This window comes from Daldinia vernicosa (assembly GCF_022497035.1).
Source record: "Daldinia vernicosa strain CBS 139.73 unplaced genomic scaffold F5Y00scaffold_4, whole genome shotgun sequence".
Classification (NCBI taxonomy): domain Eukaryota; kingdom Fungi; phylum Ascomycota; class Sordariomycetes; order Xylariales; family Hypoxylaceae; genus Daldinia; species Daldinia vernicosa.
Window position 1 is genome coordinate 225,294 of NW_025953920.1, and position 10,597 is coordinate 235,890.

Genomic DNA, 10,597 nt, shown 5'->3' on the forward strand with positions numbered 1-10,597 from the left:
AGTTGATGATGCGAGCATAAGAGGGGAAAGTTTTTGTTACGTAAAAACCTTATGGAAAAAAGAAAGGGGGGAAGAGATTATGTAAGATACATAGTGGCCACTGCGCTCAGGGTACCTATAGAAGAATTGAAAAGGGGGCTTATGTAAGTGCATGAATACAATCGACGTACATAGATACCTACAGATATTTAGGCTTGAGTCCTATTAGTTAGCTTTAACAATGATCATGGTTAAGTCGTATAGTAGTACCTACTAATAGCTACCTACCTAAGTTATCTTCACTTCTTTCTTGTATTATTAACCTTTCTCCTTCCGAAGCATGGCCGCCCTTCTATATTGTCATTGACAGAACGAATCACTCATTAATACTATAGGAATTCCATTATCTCCTTTTACCCATAAGCTAAATCTTCTTTGTATAAATCCCCACGAAATATTGGTGTGGTAATGTTTGTCTTTATTCCATCCCATGCCTTGACAATGCTCGGTTCTCCTTTAATAGCAGTGCACATTATCTATCATGTCGCCACGCGCTCTTGAATTGAATAGCAAGGAACATCACCTGATCGTAGTGGTATTATCCAAAACCTATAATGAATTGTAAAAGGAACAAGACCTAAGGAGGTAACCAAAACAAAGTCGTGCTACACACTAGGCAGTTTATAAAGCTAGGTATTATGGCCTGCGATACCTATGAACCATTCGGATAACCAATACAAGTTAAACAAGAGTATAACCAAAATCAGGAAAATATGTGCGAATACACAATCCCGGCATTTACGTGCGGCTGTCGCGCCGTAGGCCCCACGAAGCTAAACATGCGGTGCGATAACCCTCGTACTAGCTGTGCAGACACACCGTCGATATTGATCTTGCCTCGTCGGTGCGATGATGTCAGGAATCATACCGATGAGTAGGTCGTCTACTATGCATTAAGGGGTATATTTCGAAGGGTGGGGGCTAAAAAGTATAATAATACCTATTAGCAGATCTTTGTACAGAAAGATAAAATAGGGGTAACAAGTTGGGATAGGTAATATCCAGGATGATATAAAAGGGGCGTACAGGCGGGAAGGTAAGCCTGTCAAGGCAAATAGAGGATGATTTCTACAATATCAACTATTTAACTGGTGTTTACTTACTGACGCATTGCGACCCCAATCCTACGCTAGAAATCAAGGAATTACTAGCTGCGCGTCGAGGGCAATTTGTCTTTTGAGATTTGATTCCAGCAGGAGGCTGATTATATATACAACAGACATCTTACGTATGTTTCATCCATCACAACTGGCGCTTATAGTTCCAGTAGTATTGGCAGGAGCCCTAAAGCAGCCCCTGCTCTCTTGGATGAGACGCTGTTCTTCGTAGAGTAACAATGTCGGGGGCCAGATGTATCGTCACACCTATTACCTAGGAATCCTCCCTGTGGCCCCCTTCACTAAGCTTATTACACTCGGTGACAACCACGCCGTGCCTTTGTATCGATCGCCGGCGCCACCTCCCTCTTCCGGACTTCCGGCGTTGCCATCTGACGTAGAGAAGATTTAAATATATCGCAAAGTAGACTCTCAAAAGCAATGTTCAACTGTCTCCAAGTCCTTAATGGCGGGCGGAGTTCCCCCTAAGGATGAGACCTGTTGCCTTGTGCAACTTCGGCAGCGATATAATTGTCAGAAGGATGCGAAGATCGTCGTCTGTAATGTTACACGCCTGACTATTACCAAGTTCGTTAACTACCTAATAGGTTTGATTCGGCGAGGGCTTGAATGAGGAAGGGCCTGGGGGCCATTGCTCAGTTTTACCTTCGCGGTTTTTGCCGGTCTCGTGGGACGGACTAAATGCGCTGGTATTGGGGGAAGAAATATAAATACACTCTCAAGATCCCTCTATTTTTCTGTCTATCGCCATCTTCAAGCACATCTTTAACTACCTACTACAATCAAACTACATCCAACTCCTTCATCTCTGCACCATGAAGTCTTTCGGTCTCTTCAGCATTATAGTTGCCTCCGCCTTGCTTCCCGCAACTCAGGCAACCTGGTGTCAATTCTTCTACGACAGCGGCTGCTCCAACAGCGCCAACGGCGACACCAACTTCGATTGTGCTAACCACAATGTCTTCGGAAGCGGTGGAGGCTACGCCAAGTGTCATGGCACGAAAGGAAGCAAACAATCATGCTTGATCGATCGATGCTCCGACGGGTCATGTGCAAACAGTGAAACATTTAACGTCGCTTCGGACGAGTCCTGTGTCGGCATGGGGGGCGCGGGGCCATACTATAAAATATATTTCGCCTAAAGTCTCACGTGTAAGCTTATTATAACAAGCACAGTACAGTCGAGAAGCTAATTAGGATAGTAGTTGATAACATTGTGTATCATCCAGTGGCGAAGTCTCGAACGCTATAGATTTATATATGTAAGATCCAGTACACCCGCCCATAACCAAACAACCCTGCTGACCCTATAACAAGGTACGGCCCAAGCAAGTAGTACATCTCCGGCTCCCTTCGTGATTGGACTTGTATCCCATCGCTGCACAAAATTCAGGTACCAACACTCTTCTTGATCGATGGAGTACAGGACGAAGCACAGGATGTCATAATGCAGTTATTCTTCAACGAGATCAAGAAATGGATTAAGTTGGGTGATACTGCGCATTTTTCACATGTCGATCAACGGGAGGCGTATGTGAAGCATTTGGGGTCATTTCTGGCGGCCTAAATAGTCATATCAACGCCGCCTAGATTACGAAAATGTCCCCTTTCGTGTGCCTCGTATATGCCTAAGGTTTTTTGCCTTAGGATGTTGTGTTGAATGCGAGTAAAAATTTCCTATTTGGAACACATGCCTTGCTACCTTACAGATAATTTTTCTGCCTTATATAAAGCAGTAAAAAGTGAATGGAATCGGTCTGCATACGCATATGTTTAAGGCTTCTTTATTACTCGGGTCTCGAAGGTACTGGAAGTATTGTCCAGCCGTATAATAGCAGTAAATTCGGGCTATCGTAAGGGTGCTTTCCAGTTTAATAAGGGATAGGTCCCTAATATATAATAAAAATAAAAATAGCATAGAAACATAGTGTGGTGTAAACCTTGGGCTTTTGTGTTGCCCGGGTGGTAACCTCTAATGTTTAGGTATTTTGGCGCATATATATGCCCGTGCTGTTCTAAATTTACTCTAAATTTGATCTAGTTAATTTATCTATAAACTCATCATATCATGTCTTATGCCTCCCGAATGCTCTAAATGTTGACGCGTACATCATATCTAAAAACAAGGTTGAAAAGCATGCCATCCTCATGCATGCCCGTCTTCTTCGTCTTCGTCCCCTTCTAGCCAAATTTCATGTCCATTTCCTTCTCTAACCCAGAAGCTCGCAACTAAACCACACAGAGCCACGCCCGCAAGGCCCCAAAACACCCCGCCGACTACGCCGTGACTCAAGCCAAGACCATAGAGCCATCCGCACATGACCGGGCCAACCGTCCGGGCGAAACTGCTAACACTCTGGCCAAGTCCATGAACAGTGCCTAACACACTAGGGTGCGGCGTGCAGTTATTGACTAAAATCGTCTGGGCGGGGAGGGCAAATGTGCGCCCTGTAACCTGAATAAATAGCACGCCGGCAATAGCAGCCCATATCCAAGAACCTGTCTTCTGACTCGGAGGCGGCGTACTTGATGGCACAACCGATAAGAATGGGATTAAAGTGTATGCGATAGGGAAAAGAAATAAACACATGCGCCACGAGCGGACTGTACCCAAGCGCGATGATAGACGAGGGTATAAGAATAGCTGCATCGTAATGCCAATCACACCCAAGATCGCCATAGCCATGCCGACGGAACTAGGGGGTAAGCCCAGCCCACCCGTGAACCTGAAAGGTAGCTGCGGCTTAAAATCCGGGGGGTCTGGGTTGCTCGGATTGTAAACAGGTGTTGAGAGGAAGATAAACCAGAGCGAGTTAAAGGTGCCGACGTGGAAAGCAAGGAAGAAGTGAGCAATGAACGTAAAGGATACGTTTGATGTAAATATGCGACGGAAAGGAAGTATAGTCGTGTACCTGCGCCTAGATGGCCTCTTCGAAGTGATCGGTGCATTTTCAGACGAATCCCTCGGTGTAACGGGCGACAGCTCCATATTCGTACTTATACTAGAGTCTCGTGAGTGTAGACGCGTATATGCTATAGTCGTGCCGCGTTTCTTGAAGAGCGATGTGAATAGTGATGTCAACTTCCGGCCTATGATAATTCCGAAATCTCGCCTGTCTTGCAAGGCATCATGTGTCTGGTATATGTGAGATAGTAGTTCCAGCACGAAATCCGATACATAAGGTATAACGTACCTCTTCCAAAAACATCCAGCACATTAATAAGGCGATGAACAGAAACCCCGTGCTAACAAGATTTGGCATGGCATAAGGAAATTTCTGAAGGAACTCTATGTTGCCAAAAGTGTCGGGATATGAGCCCGCCGGATCGGATAGGACGCCACCAAGGACTGGGCCAATGATGACGCCAATATTGAACGTCATGGGCAAGATTAGGAATGCCCGGGACTGATATCTGTAAAGATGTTAGGTCCGGCCTGCTACAGAGTCGTAACTAAATGGCAGAACGTACTTCTTCTCGCGAACAATCTCGCTAATCCTATAGTTCACAGTGTCAGCACTGCTCGTAGAGCCATTACAGCCAAGATATTGGAACCTACATAGTCCTCATCACTCCAACGTTGCCGTTAGTTGCACCACCCAGAGCTCTAAATAACAGAGCTTGGGAGAAAGACGTCGAGAAGCCATATCCAAGACATGAGATGACTTTCTTTTACGTTAGCAAGTCCCTCGCCAAGCCTTGTCTAGAAGAAAAGGGGGGAGGCATACGGGTTCCAAACAATCCTATCATGATAACCGTCTTTCGGCCAGCCCAGGTAGAATCGGCAACCCGGCCCCACATCATAGCAGTGAAGAACTGCGCGGCGGTGAAGCTCGCATGTAGGATACCGGCCTGGCTCGAGATGGTAGAGTCCGGCAGACTTGGGTCAAACCATCGTAGCTGGTAGAACATGTATGACTAGGTACCTTATGTCAGCAATTATAGATCATCATCATGCAATATACCTCGGTGAGAGATACGATGGTAGATCCAAAGGGATTAACACCATACCTGCAGAGACGTCTGGACCAATGGCTCACTGAGCCGGGCTAGTGTAATGACCACCAACTGCTTCTTCTTAGGTAGATCCCTCCAAGCCACCACTTTCTTAGAGTCGCTCGGCCTCCGGCTGCGTTCTTGGTAGTTAGCAACCGCCGCGACGTTGGTGTCAATAGTTAGGGTGCCGGCACGGGACGCCACCAGCCGAGTCCCATCCTGCCCGCTCTCGTCTCGGATGCCGAGCCCGGGACCAACCGCAGCAGACTCCTCCTCGGAATCGAAGTCGAAATCGCTCAAAGGGCCCCGGTCTTCTTCCCCGACGTCATCATGATTGCGACCGCTCATTGGCTGTCTCGCCGGCTTAGGAGACAGAGATATTTAGGCCGAGGACCGGAGTATGCTCACGTAAAGGAAGAGGGTCTTATTAAGCATTCACAGTTGACGGAAATTCGGGTTCGGGGCTCAATTTTAAGCTGGACTAAACGAAATAATTTGATACTTGATCGATTGGAATGAATAACGTCCGCTGATTAAAAAACTAACTGGTTAGATAGATTACGCTACATATCTCCGGTGTCACCAACAGACAAAAGAAGAAAAAAAAATCTCGCTGTCAGGTGCGCAGGCCGGGTAGGCCGATATTCTGGGACCGACCTAGCCGAAGCCTACCTCGCCTGCCTCGCCGCCTAACTTTGAGTGGTGGGAGAGTTCCGAGAGCATTTAGGTGCATAGGAATACAATACATATTGAGTGGGCCCAATGAGAGACCGGCGGCAACATATCGATGAGACAATCAACGGTCCGTTGATGCCACGCACTACTTACGAACTTGAGACGTGATTCGCTGGTTTCCAGGATCTAGGATCCAGTAGAGTGGGCTCAGCATCTATTCAAGCCAATCAACTCATCGCTTTATGTAGGAACCTTGCAAGAGTCAAGACAAACTGGAGCTTGGTTCATGACTTTTAACGACGTACACGGGCCGGAGACGAGCATTCCTAATCTCATGCCCTTACATTAGGTAGTATTTCAACTTCCAACATACTATGTATGTTCAACGTAATTGATAGAATATATCTAGGTATCTATCATAAAAAGACGCTGGCTAACCAATGTTCCCCCTAATGGGCCGTATGCTCTTTGGTGCTATTTATGCGGGTGTGGCGTGTAAATGAATCAGTCTCTCCCCAAGTCCCATCCTCTATCTCATGCATTTCTAGAAATCTATATTCCAATTATCATCTCCAAGAAATCCAAACATAAACGGACTCCAAGATTGATTATAAGGAGCCCAAGGCGCCCAGTTACTAGCACCGCTTACTACTTGCGGCTCACCCGGGAGCCCAACCCCAGGTACTAGCGTTAGCTGAGTCGAGAACCAGTGCTTGATCCATTCAAGCTTCGTCGCATACTTATAGAAGCGATCGGTTGTTATATCATCAGCCGTATCCGGTGTGAATTTTACCCCGAAAGTAGCCGCGGCCTCCGCGGCCCTCTGTCCCTCGAGGTCAGTGATGTTCTTGAAAGTTGATATGACGCTCTCCAGCGTCGCCGGGAAATCGAATGTTTTCCGTGCTTCTGCAAGATCCCAACCGTCGATCTCCACTAATAGAAGTCGTGACGCTGCGACCAGGACGAACAGGATCTCGGAAAATGAAGTAAAAGACCGGTATATAAATCCCTCCGTGCCTATTGAGACTATAGTCGCGAAGAATGATCGAGCTGCTTGTAGACAGTAAAGCATACACTGCCGTTGAAGCTGTGCTGTTACTTCGTCTTGTGGTGGAGATAAACTCGATGCTGGTAGATATAACCGGACCAGGACGTAGTTATGCATTGCCCAGAATAATACTAAATGATCGTCAGCACCTAGTGACAGAGCTAAAGTCGTGTGAAAGCCTTACCAAACTGCCTGTGTTCTCGGGCCATATTCGCAAAGAGCTGGTTAAGTTGATTGCGGATTGATTGCATATCCTCGTTCATGGATATGGTAAATACTTTCGAGCGATCCCCTTCGGATGGCATAGGTAGCTTCTCCGATATCTGCTCGACGATCTGCTGAAATCTGACAATTTTATCAAGGATGAAGTCTGTGCCAAAGTCCGTAGGGTGTACTACCGAGTCGAGACAGCGGTCTACATAGTCGCCTTTCAGTACGCCATCTCTCCCAAACTGCGACGCGTTCCTAGTCTTGTCAGCCCATATGTTGTTGAATAGGGGTTCAAGTCGCTTGGTTGCATGCTCACACTGAAAGAAGGTATTTACAACCCAGAAAGGCCCGCTGTTCCTCGGGAGTATGTGACTCTTCCAGAACCGTCGTCATATTATAACTCATCAATGCTTCCTTCACGTCTTTCTAGCAAACCGAAATTTCATATGTTAGCTTTGAAATCTTACCATTCTAGAAGTTTCAGACTTATTTCTTGAGCAGGTCGAAATAATAGGATCATCTCACTCACTGCTATGCGTTAGCCATTGTACATGAAAGAAATATTGGAAACTATCCGGGAAAGGGGATTTTGGAAAACATAATAAGTGAATGTTTATACATACCCGGGTTTACTGCTACTGTCATTTTCTGCTGCATTGTGGGAGGCGGCCGCGTTATCGCAAGATTATGGGCGTATCCCATTGCAAGGTGAGTTAAGTAAGTTATCTTCTGGTCGAAGTAGAAATCATGTTCGCCCCTACATCACAAGTTAGCAAATACATCGTGGAGACATGTGAATATACCTACCAGGCTATAAAAACCAATAGGCCCTGAAGGATGCCTAGATCTCGTTCCTCCATAACCAGCACGTGCTGGCCTACATAGGCGAGTATACTTTTCCTAATCTCGCTTTGCTTCGCGAGCGTAAGGCGGCCCGCCACCAACATGATCGCTCTGAATAGGAGGGGCTTCTTGGCCAGGATTTCCGGGGCGGTGACATCGGGATCAAGGACGACGAAAGGGAAAAAGGGGGTAAACTTTATCTTGAAGTCAGATACTGCATGTTCAGCCTGATCCCAAGTTAACCCAAATCCCGGCTGAGGAATCTTCTTAGCAGGCAAAATTGGAAGTGGTTGCGATGTGGGTCGACAAGGGTTTCCTAGAGCACGTGTAGCTGTTCCACTGTACGGAGGACTTTCCGTCACTGGAGGAGCAGGCGGAGGTGTTATGCTCTCAACAGGTGCATCATGATCCGACATCGTGAACGGGCCAGCTTTAAGCAAGATATGTCCATAGTTAGGAGGCCGCATAAAAGCATAACTATCATTGCTAGGGTCCGCGGGCTCAGTACTACCACGGAACTACTTTAGTAAATATTGACAGGCGAGCTATGTTCACTAATACCCGGATCCCCGGTGTGGACGTAGGGTCGGGATTAGTTTTAATAGGGAACGTACTTCGGAGGCTTAATTTGGCGAGGTCTTCTTAAACTCTTAGAAGTCTGGGGAGCACAGATGATTTTCATTCGCCGGCACCTAATTTACCAAGCTGTCAGGTCCAGAATTCTACTTGGATAGGAGATGCTTTGTGTATTAACCTATCACAACCATCCTCGACTTTATTCTCTTCGAAGTGACAGCGAGCCTTCGCCCTTGTGCAAGGCGCACATGCACGCTGACGCCTTGGTGGACTGGCTGGGCGTTCGGTAGTCTGCTGGCGATTGGATATGTTGGCCATCTTCGCGTCTTAATTGGACCCGGACCAGCCCCGGACGGACGCCGGGATTCAAACAAAGGAGATGAAGGCCGTGCTACCTGCTGCTATGTAGCAAACACTAACCCGGAGCTCTCGAAGCTTGCTAAACAAGCTTTTGTTAGGGCTGAAAGTATTATATAATAAACCCGGATGCTTAGCCCGGCGCTTGTCAGTTTTTAGGTCGGCCAAGGGAGAGAGTAGTAAGTAAGTGAGGTTAAAAAGCTAGATTCCTTTCAGTATTCAGTATTCCGTATTTACTTGATAGGAAGTGGCTTAGCGGTAATACTTCGGGTTGTGATATTCTAATGTCTAATACTGGATATAAGGTAAATATTATCCCGGCTTATCCCGTTTTAGTTTTTTGGGTCTAGAGGCTTAACCCGGTCTATGTCGGGTTATGAATTGCTCCATATAGCGAAGTAGATCCGTCATGTCAGACCGTTAAACCGTTCCAACCAATGATTTAAAGCAAAGACTATTATTATCCTTACCCAATCATACGTAACTATTGGACAAAAGTTGAAGAATGGTATTTGCATGTCTATTATTTTAATCAAGAGAATGGCTTCTGAAATAACTCCTTAACCTTGATAACTTTGCTGTCAATATAATTCAATTCAAAGCCATGTAATCGTTAAGTTTTCACTTGTTATAGTGTTTTACAAACAAGGCACTTCTAGCAAGCTACATAAATACCAAGTAATGAGGCAGGGTTAGAAACTTATATCTAGCAAAACATTAACGTGAGAAGAATATGAAATACTTAAGAATATTTCAATGGGGCTTTATTTAGCTAATGCTGTAGTCTTCCTATATAAATCATCAACGGAGAATCCTATCATCAAAATCACAATGTCAGTATTGTCCCTAATTATCTTAAGGCATTAGATCCTTAGACCACTGAGATTCCCAGGACAAAGGGTTCTTAGCTATTTTAGTGATTTAGCATCAACCAGGTTTGTAATATTTCTAGCCCAACAGAGTTGCGTCCTCACTAATTGCCCGCATTCTTACAACGTTCAATAATTTAAAAGTTCTACTACCAGTAGAATCTTATTCACTCTTGGCTTTCCAACTTCTGGTTAGAATTCTTAATATAATTACGTAATCTATAAGATTGTAAGACACCGAACGTGATGCTCTAATTATCTCATCAGGGACCCTTCAGGGCATTATATAGTGGCATATGGTGTGTACATAAGGCATAATAAATCAAAATATGCTTACTTCTTGCCGTCTGGCTATTCTATTATGATATTCATTTCTCTATGCTACCTACCAAATTTTAAGAATTATGCAGGAAAGCCATTAACTTCACGTTCAGGCAAGTTTAAACAGATTCCAAGGCGTTCCTATCCAAGAACTAAAAGGTAGCTATCTATGTATGCGTATATCATAGCCAAGACTTGTTCCTCTATGTGAACGTACTTCTATGGAATACTCATGAAATGAAACCAGAGGGCATAGCATTGTCAATACTACTGCCATGAGAAGACAAAAATACTTCTTGTAACTGACAAGCATACCATAAACTTAAAGACATGTAATAGTTAAGCTTGGATGTTCTTATACGCTGCTATGGCTCTTATTCTTATGCTTTCTTTGCAGATATATACCACAAATAACACATGGAATCCTTACGAAACAACTTATAAGGATAGCTATTGTCAAAGAGCCTATAGAAGCTACCTTAGTAGGTATGACGGTAATAGCTCAGGCCTCTGTATTCAACTCTCCATCTCCTAAGTAGTAGATC

General features: G+C 45.2%; 3 protein-coding genes across 3 annotated transcripts; 1 reads left to right on the plus strand and 2 right to left on the minus strand.

The window, feature by feature from the left end:
• Window positions 1-1,972: 1,972 nt before the first annotated feature.
• On the plus strand, window positions 1,973-2,299 carry F5Y00DRAFT_257748 (uncharacterized protein; the record flags this gene model as incomplete). Its single annotated transcript, XM_048010602.1, has 1 exon — window positions 1,973-2,299. One exon carries the CDS (start codon window positions 1,973-1,975, stop codon window positions 2,297-2,299), a length of 327 nt encoding a protein of 108 aa, XP_047869025.1.
• An 802-nt stretch (window positions 2,300-3,101) lies between these two features.
• Window positions 3,102-5,841, minus strand: F5Y00DRAFT_225413 (MFS general substrate transporter). Its single transcript, XM_048006164.1, has 6 exons — window positions 5,169-5,841; window positions 4,886-5,075; window positions 4,717-4,822; window positions 4,629-4,655; window positions 4,352-4,571; window positions 3,102-4,293 (listed from the first exon to the last, which is right to left on the minus strand). The coding sequence occupies exons 1-6, from the start codon at window positions 5,499-5,501 to the stop codon at window positions 3,304-3,306; spliced, it is 1,866 nt and encodes a 621-aa protein (XP_047869026.1). The 5' UTR covers window positions 5,502-5,841; the 3' UTR covers window positions 3,102-3,303.
• A 342-nt stretch (window positions 5,842-6,183) lies between these two features.
• F5Y00DRAFT_225415 (uncharacterized protein) lies at window positions 6,184-9,050 on the minus strand. Its single transcript, XM_048006165.1, has 7 exons — window positions 8,684-9,050; window positions 8,544-8,621; window positions 7,894-8,436; window positions 7,712-7,843; window positions 7,403-7,513; window positions 7,061-7,341; window positions 6,184-7,007 (listed from the first exon to the last, which is right to left on the minus strand). The coding sequence occupies exons 1-7, from the start codon at window positions 8,821-8,823 to the stop codon at window positions 6,373-6,375; spliced, it is 1,920 nt and encodes a 639-aa protein (XP_047869027.1). The 5' UTR covers window positions 8,824-9,050; the 3' UTR covers window positions 6,184-6,372.
• Between the last annotated feature and the right edge of the window lie 1,547 nt (window positions 9,051-10,597).

Bases quoted from the DNA above. Each gene is read 5' to 3' on its own strand.
- F5Y00DRAFT_225413 (XM_048006164.1), bottom strand. From the start codon at position 5,501: ATGAGCGGTCGCAATCATGATGACGTCGGGGAAGAAGACCGGGGCCCT. The intron at 5,076-5,168 runs GTATGGTGTTAA...TAAGGTACCTAG, and splicing joins TGGTCCAGACGTCTCTGCAG to TCATACATGTTCTACCAGCT. The intron at 4,656-4,716 runs GTAGGTTCCAAT...TGTGAACTATAG, and splicing joins GTTGGAGTGATGAGGACTAT to GATTAGCGAGATTGTTCGCG.
- F5Y00DRAFT_225415 (XM_048006165.1), bottom strand. From the start codon at position 8,823: ATGGCCAACATATCCAATCGCCAGCAGACTACCGAACGCCCAGCCAGT. The intron at 8,437-8,543 runs GTACGTTCCCTA...GTTCCGTGGTAG, and splicing joins CGCCAAATTAAGCCTCCGAA to TACTGAGCCCGCGGACCCTA. The intron at 7,844-7,893 runs GTAGGTATATTC...CTTGTGATGTAG, and splicing joins CTATTGGTTTTTATAGCCTG to GGGCGAACATGATTTCTACT.